The sequence below is a fragment of the Cydia strobilella genome, chromosome 24, assembly GCF_947568885.1.
Source record: "Cydia strobilella chromosome 24, ilCydStro3.1, whole genome shotgun sequence".
NCBI lineage: Eukaryota > Metazoa > Arthropoda > Insecta > Lepidoptera > Tortricidae > Cydia > Cydia strobilella.
The window spans coordinates 3635457-3648647 of NC_086064.1; the positions used below are offsets into that span (position 1 = coordinate 3635457).

At 41.8% G+C, this 13191-nt stretch overlaps 1 protein-coding gene across 1 annotated transcript in view; it reads left to right on the forward strand.

Annotated features, from left to right (window-relative positions):
- Nucleotides 1-13191, forward strand: part of LOC134752197 (transferrin-like) — a 42159-nt gene that overhangs the window by 17253 nt on the left and 11715 nt on the right. The window contains exons 2-13 of the mRNA XM_063687811.1: nt 2559-2643; nt 3103-3239; nt 3801-3949; nt 4435-4579; nt 5464-5648; nt 6513-6655; nt 7098-7270; nt 7641-7768; nt 8207-8319; nt 9924-10081; nt 11178-11320; nt 12373-12430. Of these exons, the coding sequence (XP_063543881.1) occupies nt 2559-2643; nt 3103-3239; nt 3801-3949; nt 4435-4579; nt 5464-5648; nt 6513-6655; nt 7098-7270; nt 7641-7768; nt 8207-8319; nt 9924-10081; nt 11178-11320; nt 12373-12430 (1617 nt within the window). The remainder of the gene's footprint in view (nt 1-2558; nt 2644-3102; nt 3240-3800; nt 3950-4434; nt 4580-5463; nt 5649-6512; nt 6656-7097; nt 7271-7640; nt 7769-8206; nt 8320-9923; nt 10082-11177; nt 11321-12372; nt 12431-13191) is intronic.

Sequence of the window (13191 nt, forward strand, 5' to 3'; positions counted from 1 at the left end):
GCTTGTAAAAGATTTACATGTAAAAGTGCCCCTGTGGCCTATTTGCTGAATAAATGTTTGATGTTCGATGTGTGTCAGTCCAGTGTCAGTCAGTCAGTCTTTTATCCAATCTGATTTTTATTGATTCCCCATACAAACTTCAACCAACGTGAAAAGGTTCACCCCTAAGGGGATGATCTTAAATTAGTTGTTAAGATCTCTCTTTATGCTCATATAATTTTAATATCATATCTACTTACTTTTGTTTCTTTAATTGTGTTTCTTTTAAATTCAGTCATGTTAGATTAATATATATTTATGTTTACGTTACTTTATTTACAAAGTTATAGTTTAGTGTTAGTATGTTTTTAGAATTACTTATAATAATATTGTCTTCGGTTACCGCGATAGTTACTCATGAAATAAAACTATGAAAACGGATTATATCGCGTATATTGAATTTATAATACATCCCGACGTTTCGAACTCTTTACAGCGTTCGTGGTCAACGGGTGACTGAGGAAAAATTACAAAGTGCAAAAATACCCACATACTAAAATAATGAACAACTTTTTTGCACTTTGTAATTTTTCCCCAGTCACCCGTTGACCACGAACGCTGTAAAGAGTTCGAAACGTCGGGATGTATTATAAATTCAATATACGCGATATATATAATCCGTTTTCATAGTTTTATTACTTATAATAGTTAAAAAATAAATTATCTGTATTTATATTTTATCCTGTACTATATTACATTATTGTATGTTATATATTATCTGTATTTTCATACATAATTAAGGAAGAGCGGTTTCTCCCGACACAGGCATTTTTATGCTTACTGGGCGGCTGCATCCCCTTAAATCATTTTGTAAAACTAAATTATTAAATAAAGTATTTTTTATTTATATTTGTATAATTTTATGCTACTTGAATCACGTAGAAAAACTAGAAAACTTACCATGATGAACATTTTGCAACTTAAAAACACTTACCTCGGGATTTGAAAGATCCGGCATCATTTTTTTTTTAAACAATATCTCAAGGGCTTATTACACTGCTAAATTTAGGATTCTAAATGATTTAGAATCCTGAATTAGCAAACGATCGCGTTTAGCAAGTAAGGATATTCTAATTAGGAGCAAGGTCCTTCCTAGCCTAAGCAGTCTAATTAGTAATAAGCCCTTTATTTCAATATCCTATTTTTGGCTCTTGAGATACAGGGAAACCTACTTTGAGCCAGGAACCAATGTTATATAATAATTTAAAGTTGCAATACAGATTTTTTTTAAATTTGTATCTTTTTCTAAGAGCAACGACACTAGTTAGTAGTTACCAGGTCTCTTCTAATTGCCATCGTGTGATACGCTCGCAACGCTAATTGCCAGTTCTTTTCTAATTTCTATCGTGTGATACGCTTGTTGTGGTATAAAGTATGTATATTTATGAAATACTTAAATTGTGTATATATGGTATGTAATATTGGGCTCAATGGACGCTTCTGTGAATACAATATACGATCTCGTGTGTATTGTATTCATTAGCCGGAACCGATTTCACTTCAATGTTCTAATTACCGCAAGCGTGAAATATTTTTTTCACCTCAGCAGCTCGAACAAGCCTACTTTCGTCACTCCCTGGAGTGAAACAATGTAACTTTTTAATTTAGTGAAGGCCATGAACTTCATACTTTTATTACATTTTTTTTATGGTATGGTACGGTACGGTACGGTACGGTACGGTACGGTACGGTACGGTACGGTACGGTACGGTACGGTCCGGTCCGGTCCGGTCTCGTCTCGTATCGTATCGTATCGTATCTTATCGTATCGTACATAATTATAATACTTTTTTTTCTGTTTATTCTGTGTAATTCGAAATACATTTTAACCTTTAATATGTTCTCACTACTGAGGTGAAAAATTATGTGTGCAACACGAGAGCAAAGTTATTTTACATCTCGTGTTTTTGAGTCCCTCGCTACGCTCAAGATTCTACCTCAGAATCACTCGCTTCGCTCGTGATTCAATTATAGAATCTTTCGCTTTCTCGGGACTCAAAATAAACACTCGCAAGAAAAACCAACTTTCCTCTCTTGTTGCACAAATAACTATTATCTAAAAACTAGATTTACGCTTTTACTAATTACAATGCCAAAGTGATACAATTGGTCAGTTATTTTTATTAAATTCGTTTTTCGTCACATTGTTTAAGAATAACCAATTGCTGCCGTAGTGCGGCAATTTCCTAATTACCGCAACCGAGAAATATTGTTGGTCTAAATGTTTACTATTATGATGCCTAAGTGAGTAAATTGATTATTGATTTGTATTAATTTCGTTTTCGGTCAAATTGTTTAAAAATAACCAAGGGATCAAAAGGATTGTGGCAACATACTCTAAACAGGAATCTGTAACTTTGATTTCAACGCTTAAATTATCAATTTGTTCGACTTTTCTGCGCCTCAAAGTTTGGTGCCTAGGGTCCCACTTTGTCGAGACCTAAAAAAAGACGATATCCTATTTTTAGCCAAATTACACAATTAAACTACTATTTCTTATTTTGTGCTTGTGATTTCAGATCAAGTATGCGTGTCATCAACAAGCCAGTGCCAAGCTTTGGAGTTGGGTGATTCTCAAGCCATCTGCACCCCGGTTGAATCCAGGTTAGTTATATTACCCAGGTTTCACTGATGCAATTTGATTTGACGTTTAAAAAGCGCGAGGACGAGTGAAACTTACTACATATAAAGGATGACTCACGTTATACCGGGCCGTGTCCGGGCCGGAGCTTCCAGGTGACAGGTGATCACGTGATGCTTTCCATAGAAAACGAAGCGCCAAAAGCTCCGGCCCGGACATGGCCCGGTCTAACGTGAGTCATCCTTAAGTCTTTGTCGATAAAATCGTGCTGTCTTACGATCACTACGAGCACGGGAAAAGCATCGAGAACTGCCTGCCTGTCATTTAATTTCGGTCCCAAAATCCAATGTCTAGTAATCATGCATTATAAAATCACTACTTATATGCACAGTGCACGCAAGCTGTTAGCCATGGTCCACTGGAAGAACAGTTTCTGTTTTAAAATCAGTGAAACTTAACGTACTTGTCCCGATTACTTTCAGAGTGGACTGTGCGTTGCAGCTAGCGCGCGGCACAGCTGACGTGGGCTTCTTCAGCGATGAGGAGCTCCTGGTCCTCGCGCAGACGCAGCCCAACGACCACCGCGTCATTGCGACCGTTAGGGACGTCACTAAACCAGGTCAGTGCTGGAGTCAAAGTGTACGGCCCCAGAGTGGACTGCGCGTTGCAGCCAGCGCTCGGCACAGATGACATGGGCTTCTTCAGCGATGAGGAGCTCCTGGTCCTCGCGCAGACGCAGTCCAACGACCATCGCGTCATTGCCACCGTCAAAGACTTCACTAAACCAGGTTAGAGATGGGTTATATGTCCAAGAACCAATAACTTAAGCAACGGACTGATCGACACCACTGACACGCACATACTGTCGCTTGCCGAGTCAAATCAGAAATCAGATGACTCTAGGTACGTGGTACAATCGCCATCAGCTATATCGGAGCTACCAAGGTGCTCCAATGTTTCTGAACATGCTCTTGATAATAGAAGTTTCGTTCAATACCTTATCCGCCTCGATAGGTATATATAATGGCGACTGTACTATAAACTGAGTCACAACTATTACGCACACAACTTATATTCTGAATCCATAGATAATTCGGAAAAATATATGTGGATACTACAACTTTATTTTACACGTTTATTAGTCTTATTCTGTCCTCATCGTACGGTGTCATCCTTCCAGGTGCGGTGTCCTTCCAGGCAGTGGCAGTGGTCCGCAACACCCACACTAACGGACTAGAGGGGCTGCGTGGCAGCAAGTACTGCCACCCTGGCTTAGGCGAGGCTGCGCTGCGCTGGTCACCCCGCGTTGAGAAAGAACTTGAGACTAGGGTAAGATTCAAGGCAAATCCGCGCTCCGTTGGTCGCCGCGTGTTGGTAACGAACTTGAAACGAGTTAAAGAATTAAAGGACGGAATGAGAACTTGTGTCTCTTTGAAAGTGGAAGCCAGTGAGTTCTACTTCTGCCTGGGCCTTAGGCGAGGCTCGCACCAACGAGTTTAATGGAACTTTATGTTCGAAATATTACTTTTGATATATGTATACTTACGTTTTGCTTTTTGGTGAAGGAGATCATTGCGAGACCTGCATGTATGTGCAAAAAAATAAGAAGTGTATAGAAAGTAGAAAGGACCAATAGAAAGTAGATAGTCTCTCCACGCGGGTGTTGTGCCTGGGGACTTAAGTTTTACCAGTGACAGAGGATCGAGACGCGACAAGTGTATAGTCCTCAATCCGTATTAGACTAGCGTGTTGACCTTGGGCTGGTGAATAAAGAAAAGTAATATGGTAATACATATATTATGTTGTTGTTTCAGGCCGCCAACACGGACCGCTGCCCAGAGGCAGACTACAAGTTCAAGACAGCCGAGGAGATGGAGGTGGCGGCTCTGAGCCAGTTCTTCGGAGACTCCTGCCGCCCAGGAGCCTGGAGCGCCAACGCTACCGTTGACGCCGAACTTAGTAAGTCAACATAATCCTTCTAAGGTTGGCATTCCACCTGTCCAATTTCGTGGTCCACAATGTGTGTTTGCGTCTCACATTTTGCTTAATGAGAGAGTGAGACGCAATGCATGCTAGTTGGCAATAGATATCGCGACAAACGAAAACTGCTAACAATTTTCAGCTAATATTATAACCGGATTAACCGGAACTCTATTTTCAACTCCTTCTGCTTGTAATATAAGTTGTAAATTGTTATAGCAGTACATTTTTCGTCAGTAGCGACACTTGTGACCTCGTGTCAAGTAGCGGTACTGATAATTCCACTACTTGACGTTAGATGTCGACTACGAAACTCGAGTTTTGGTAAGAAAGCTGATGTATGGAGTTACCACTATTTCTTTACTTATATTTCTCTATGGTATAAGAAATCCGAGATTATAAACTAAAATTGTAACGTGATCCTACCGACTGCGCCATATAACGGTTTAGTAATAAAACATTATTTATGTATACACTGAGTTTATTAGAATATTTAGAAATACTTTTACTCATGCGAGATCAAACAGTCAACATTTTTCCCTAATAGGGGTCGCCACTACCACAATCTGAGGGTCTATCGCACAACAAGAAAATCGAAATTTCGTTATCTAACCTCTCTGTCACTTGCATATTCGAGTGATAAAGAGGCATGATAGCGAAATTTCGGATTCGCGTTTCCCGGTAGGTTCTCTGTAAACAAACCGCCTTGGTGCATCAATGTCATATTTCATTAACTCTGAAAACTTGTCAAAACCTGTTAAAGGCACAGTATATATAAGTTACTCTATGGTTTACTAAACGGGCTAGTGCTGCACTCTGGTGGTGGCAGAACATTGCAGTAATACCCCCTATTTCTTCTACAGAGCGTCAGTTCCCTAGCCTTTGCGCGCTGTGCGGCCCGAACTCCTCATGCGACTATACTATCGATATGGGCATCACTATTGCTGGTATTAACAATAACAACGCACACGTCAAGGCCCTGGAGTGTCTCAGGACTAGTGGTGATGTCGCTTATGTGGCGTGGCAGCACGTTCGCGAGTTCTTCACGGTAAGTTTCATTGCTTCATCCTCATTCATCCGCTTAACTTTATTTAGTCACAACACCGGTTATCTGTTTTTGCTCATCAATTGATCTCATCATGCATCAATGTCAATCCTTTCAAGAACAACTCAACACTAATTTAAATATAACTATAGCGACCCGCCCCGGCTTCGCACGGGTTCAACTAATTTAAACAAAACCTTTACAGATTGTACATAATAAACCTTCCTCTTGAATCACTTTATCTATTAAAGAAACCGCATCAAAATCCGTTGCGTAGTTTTAAAGATCTAAGCATACTTACATAGGGACAGACTGACGGATAGACAGCGGAAAGCGACTTTGTTTTATACTATGTAGTGATAGTGATGATGCAGTGATTATATAGGCTCTAAAGCTTTTATCAGCACGTAAATTTATTTGATCACCAGTTTTGTACATATTATTTGTGAAGTCAGGAACTGGATGTTGATATTTACCTGTGCTCATAGAGGTAATTAAACTTTGATGAATTTAACTACAACAATATCCTAACTTCAACAAAAATGGTCTCAACACTGATTTAAACTTTCACGATTTTTACTCATTATTATTTACAACAACGGGACTTAATCGCGTAAAATAAGTTTTAAATTTACCTCCGACGTTTCGAGGACGGCGTTGTCCCCGTGGTCTCGGAGAAGACTGGCTAAAGTTGACATCAACATCTTCTAGGAGCGCGAGTTTTTCGAACTACCCGCACTTGGTCTTGTTAACTTATTTTACGCGATTAAGTCCCGTCGTTGTAAATAATAATAAAATTGGTCTCTCTTTGATTTAACTGAACGGACAGAATTGAAAACACATATTTTTGCTACTTACTTCCTACAGGTTCGCAACAACGACATCGTTGGCAACTTCTCTCTCCTCTGCCCCAACGGCACACTGGTTGCCCTCAACACTACAAACCTTGCGAACACCAACGCGCCATGTGCTTTCGTCTCACAACACTGGAGCGCCATCGTCGCTACTTCGTAAGTGCTTGATCACTCTTGATACCTCTGTTTTTCTTTAATGCCACAGTTTGAAAACAACGATGGAGAACCCTAAGTAGTTGTCTAAAGAGCATTGCGAATTGCGAAAGACCGACTGGCAAACATACGCAAATTTCTTTCAGTAGAGACAGTATTACACCCTGGCCTTAGTTGGGGTCTGAAATTTAGTAGCAAAATACTGTCTTCTTGTTTAGGAACCAGCAAATTCACCTTGGCCAGAATCTTTTGTAGCCTTAAGTTCGATAATTGATAACATGGCCTTATCCGACATGCTAAATAGACATATATCGCGTCCACTCTATCAAGTGATGATAGTATCATGTGTGGATTGTTAATAACCAATTTTGCCGGATGTGGATTCGATCACCTGGAACTGAAAAGAAATCAAGAGAATTTTTTTAATATATTCGTTAATTCCCAGTGCCCGAGCCAACGAGATCCAGACCAACCTCCGCACGTGGTGGCCCGGCGGCAACAACCCCTCCGATAACTCTTGGCGCTCCACGCTGTACTCAGTTCTGGTGCCGCAGTCTTCAACTGCACAAGTCACCATGGAGGATACTCTCCTGTCGCCTGCTAACTTTACTCAGACTAGTAAGTACATAACACTTTACAATTCATGATTTTCAGATTTTTAGAAATGGAAGTTCTTCTTGCTCGTGTAAAGGGATTGTCTGCCAATGTTTTTCCACTTTTAGAAATGGAAGTTTAGGTTTGCTTTTAAGAGAAGCCCGCAAAATAAGACGCAAAATAAGTGTATCGTCATTCCGCCTCAATGGAATTGCTTAATGTAAATTCGTTACTTTTGTCTAAGTATTTATTATGAGGTTTTTCGCTATCTCCAAAGTGCCATAAATAACTCCATTTGGTCATCTTCAGCTGTGAGCTACGGAAACCACAGCCCATCACCAGTTCTAAAATATGCAAACCCGGCAGAATAACCTTAAACTTTGGTGCATTTCAGGCCGCCCGCTAACAAGCATTGACAGCGCAACATCCTGCGTGGCTCCTCGCGTGTGGTGCACTGTCTCAACTCTGGAGCTAGCCAAGTGCAACTGGGTGCGAGCTGCCGCTTACAGCCTGGGAATCAAGGTTTGAGAACCACTTTACTCTTACAAACCTGTTCCGTTTCACGTACAGTCCGAGAAAACAAATTGTCACCCTAAAATCCTCCTATCTCCTCCATCCGTCGCATCTTTTCTAAGAACTGATGATCGAAATATCATTTGATATTTACCAGTTATAAGGAAAACATCAGAAATCTGGGTTGGAAGATAAGACAACAGTCAGTTTCAACAAGAACACCCCATTTTGCTCACCCCTGTGCAGACTCACGTCAGCTTTCGCCTACGCGCTACGGAGATCTACTTCCACTCTATCCTCCCATCGATAAGTAGGATCACCTAAAGGACGGCGTCCAGTTAGTTGACTCAAATATGCTCTTCTGTCCGATCTCCTTCTATCGTTACGAAAAATATCCACGTACCTGATAGTGTCATTCTGCTTGATAATAACGTTCATTGTTTCCAGCCGACAATCTCATGCGTGCAACGTTCCGACACCTTCCAATGCCTGCGAGATGTGCGAGACCGCAACGTTGACTTCCTAGCCACTGCCTCTAACTACGGATACCTCGCTAGACAGTAAGGCCTCTTTCTCACGAGCGCTTTTTCAACGCGCGTTATAAAAACGTTTGAATGACACAAATGGAAACATGTGTATTTATTCACACGATGGCGGTGGCGCTTTTTATCAAGCGTTGTTGGATTTTCAACTTTAAACATTGGTCTTTAAATCGAATTTGGCGTGCAGGCAGATTTAAGCGCTTTTTTAACGCGCGTTGAAAAAGCGCTCAGGGTCACTAAGTGTAAATAGAGCTCTAACGTCGACTATCATCTACATTATCTTGGTATGGTGGTTGCGATTGTGGATGACATCGTAAAGTATTACGTAGGTATACTCTCTCCCTCTCTCTCTGGGCTCTGAACGAATCCGGACTTTACTCCTACGTATGCGTTGTCAAGTTGGAATCTTAAAATTGATGTGTATTTTAATTGTTTTGTGATGAGCGCTATGGCTCCGACTGAACGTCTAGCGAACTTCAGCAAGGATAGTTTTGGCCAAGGGGTGCCATGTTACGGCGGTTCCGCGGCCGGCACCCTGACACTGCGGGGATGCGTAAAGGATGACTCACGTTAGACCAGGCCGTGTCCGGGCCGGAGCTTCCGGCGCTTCGTTTTCTATGGAACGCATCACGTGATCACCTGTCATGTCATAGAAAAGTAAGCGCCGGAAGCTCCGGCCCGGACACAGCCGGGTCTAACGTGAGTCATCCTTAATGCATCGCAGTCATGACGTGTTTTGTAGCTTTTACTTTAAAGATATTTTATAACATGTAGGTTACGTAGGTTTTAAAACTAAGATATTATATCTATCGGCCACTAGTTGCCTGAAATGAAGATTTTTTATTTCCTTTTATTTCTACTATCGTCGCTGGCAAGACCGGTCATTATACCAGAATCTTAACTACAGAATAGGGAAAATGGATCTTTAATCGGCTTTATTAAATTGTAAAACGGGACTTAGTCGCGTATTTAACGACGTTCACCGTCGTTCGTCGTTCGACGTTCACGGGGACAACGCCGTCCTCGAAACGTCGGAGGTAAATCTTGAAACTTAAATACGCGATTAAGTCCCGTTTTACAATTTAATAATGTGTAGAAATCATGAAAGTTTAAATCAGTGTACAATCGGTTTGTGATCATCACCATAATTATCATTGTGACAACTTCTTTCGAGACTTTCTTATTACCTATTAGTCATTGATAGATAGATAGATAAACCATTTATTCGTTTGCAACAATACACACATATTAAAACAAAAGAAACAGAAGAGATACAAAAAAGCAACATTAAGATAAAAAAAAACAAAACTTAAAAGGAAATAAACCGTAGAATTGCTGTGTGCGTTGCAGCAAAACAAAAGGGTTCTGGCTCAGTTATACACTCCGCTCTTTCGAGCGAAGCACTGGTAATTCTGCTAGAACCCAGGTCACTAACAGACTATCGATGTAGATATTATAATGTTATAATAGTAATGAATAATTGGCCTATTTCTAATAAAATTGCCATTATAATGTCTGAATAGAATAGATGTGTCGTAGGGATGTAAAGGTGTGGCGAGTGTTGGTGCGTATGTGTAGTATTAGAATAACATTCTTACTCGCGTTTTTATTAAAACTTACAGACACTTCAGCCTGTCACCAGTGAAGCTCGTTCAGAACCTGCACTCCGACCCCAACTCTTTCTCTCGAGTAGTAGCTTTAGTGAGAAACAGCTCGGACATCACCCGCTTCGAGAACCTTCGCGGCAGGAAGGCCTGCTTCCCTGAATATGGAGGCATCTGTGAGTAGATTCCTATCAAAGACAGTTGACGATTATGGCTTTAGTGAGAAACGGCTCGGACGTCACTCGCTTCGAGAACCTTCGCGGCAGGAAGGCCTGCTTCCCTGAATATGGAGGCATCTGTGAGTAGATTCCTATCAAAGACAGTTGACGATTATGGCTTTAGTGAGAAACAGCTCGGACATCACTCGCTTCGAGAACCTTCGCGGCAGGAAGGCCTGCTTCCCTGAATATGGAGGCATCTGTGAGTAGATTCCTATCAAAGACAGTTGACGATTATGGCTTTAGTGAGAAACAGCTCGGACATCACTCGCTTCGAGAACCTTCGCGGCAGGAAGGCCTGCTTCCCTGAATATGGAGGCATCTGTAAGTAGATTCCTATCAAAGACAGTTGACGATTATGGCTTTAGTGAGAAACAGCTCGGACATCACTCGCTTCGAGAGCCTTCGCGGCAGGAAGGCCTGCTTCCCTGAATATGGAGGCATCTGTAAGTAGATTCCTATCAAAGACAGTTGACGATTATGGCTTTAGTGAGAAACAGCTCGGACATCACCCGCTTCGAGAACCTTCGCGGCAGGAAGGCCTGCTTCCCTGAATATGGAGGCATCTGTAAGTAGATTCCTATCAAAGACAGTTGACGATTATGGCTTTAGTGAGAAACAGCTCGAACATCACCCGCTTCGAGAACCTTCGCGGCAGGAAGGCCTGCTTCCCTGAATATGGAGGCATCTGTAAGTAGATTCCTATCAAAGACAGTTGACGATTATGGCTTTAGTGAGAAACAGCTCGGACATCACTCGCTTCGAGAGCCTTCGCGGCAGGAAGGCCTGCTTCCCTGAATATGGAGGCATCTGTAAGTAGATTCCTATCAAAGACAGTTGACGATTATGGCTCTAGTGAGAAACGGCTCGAACATTAAGCAGGCCTGCTTCTCTGAATATGGTGGCACTGACACTTTTCCCTTCTGGATTTAGTGAAAAACGGCTCGGACATTTCTCGCTTTGAGAACCTTCTCTCGTATACCTACATTGTCTTACATTTAGCTCATTCTAAATCTGTAGGTGTCTTTATGTACTAAAATGCGGTTTGTTTCAGCCTACGTGTCATTCGTGCGTACTGCGCAAGTGCTCGGCGTACTGGACGACAGGGAATGCGACTACGCCAAGGCTGTGGGTGAATTCTTCGAGGGCGCCTGCGCTCCCGGCGCCCAGGACGCCTCGCACGCTCTCGGCCAGTCGGTGAGTAGCCTTACGGCCCGGCCCCGACATCGCGCGGAGGCGGCAGCGGCGAGCGGCGGCCATAGGTTGGAGCGAGACACAGCGATCGGACCATTCGTCGATCTATGGCCGCCGCTCGCCGCTGCCGCCGCCGCGCGATGTCGTGGCCGGGCCGTTAGAAGCACCAACTGAACAGTCGGGTGTACCAGACCGCGACCTTGGTACGGTCCGAGGCCTGCTCGATCGAGTGGAAGGTGGCTCGCCGTGCATCCATTTAGGACGCAGCTATGAGCAGAGAGCTACAAAAAGCACCTAATTGGATTTGTGTTTCATATTTTCATCTCGAAATTTACAATCCTGCACTAACTACACGTGTTTGTTTGACCCAATTATGGTTGACTGGTAGAGAATACCTTAAGGTATTGAGTCCGCCATTTGTACAATTTTATGTCGTGCAAATAAGATAGAGCGGCAAACCCATGGCAAACCTTAGTTCGTGGTTTGGCAACCTGAGCATGCTGGAAGGTCGGAATTTATTATAGTGGAAGCCGATCGACCCCAATTACAAAGAAAAACCGCAAATCGATGTACAGGTTAGCCGTTTGGCACACGCATACTAGAGGTCAAAACAAAATTTTTGCCCCGCAGTTCCTAAAAAAAAATTTTTTTTTTCAAAACCTATCGTGTGTGGTATCATACGAAAGGGCTTTTTGAGGCGATTCTAAAAATATATCACATCTTTACATTTCGGCCATTTTTTTTTTATTAAAACAAAAAGAATTTTTGAAACATACCAAGTTTGGGCTCCTCCAGATACGATATGGCTGATTTTTTTTGTACAATATACCACAAATTATACTTGATATCCTCATATCCAACCCCAAGAAAGCAATTTTGAAAATAATATCATTAACAATTTTTTTTTTTTTTTTCAATTTTACAAACTGACACGAGACCGAACCGAAACCGAAACTGAGACGTATGGAACTGTATCACTTGACATTTTTCTAATATTTTTATCCAAAAACGAATGCTTTGTTTTAAGAATTAAGAATGCGTCATTTTCATTTCAGAACTACAACGTGACCAATCTCTGCAGTCTTTGCAAGCCCACCACATCCGCTAGCAACTGTAAGTTTTTTTTTTTTTTACTTTTATACTCATTGCATTACTTACCGAATAGTATTAGTAAAGTGAAACTGCTTAAGATAAAAACACTACATAGTACAAAACAAAGTCGCTTTCCGTTCTGTATGTATGTATGTTCCGTATGTATGCTTAGATCTTTAAAACTAGGCAACGGATTTTGATGCGGTTTTTTTTAATAGATAGAGTGATTCAAGAGGAAGGTTTATATGTATAATTTGTAAAGGTTTTGTGTAAATTAGTTAAACTACCCTTGCCAAGTCGGGGCGGGTCGCTAGTAAACGATGAACAGAACTATATGTGTCGTTTTGAAGCAAAAGGTATCACATTGTCGCATGCCATAAGGACGGCGCTTTGACAGGTTTCTCGTATAAAGATACAAGCAATTTTCGTCCTTATGGTAAGCGACAATGTGGTACCTTTTCGTTGAAAACGTCACATATAAATCAAGGCCGACAATGATTTTACATGCTTTTTAAACTGTTTTGTGCAGTACGTTTTGCGGGGTCGGATTTCCGCCTAGGCCCACAAGACCCGGACTGAGGGCCAAGGTAGCCTGGTAATAGTAGGTAGCAATGGTTTTGAGATGGAGAAAACCCTTTCTAAGTGCCATACCTAGTGCCTAGGGGCCGTAGGCACAGAATAAGTATTACTATTATCATACATAACGGCCACGCACCGCCCCGCCCCAATGCGAATTACCTCGCCCTGCGACAGCAGATTGACGGCCGTTTACAGAAACGCAA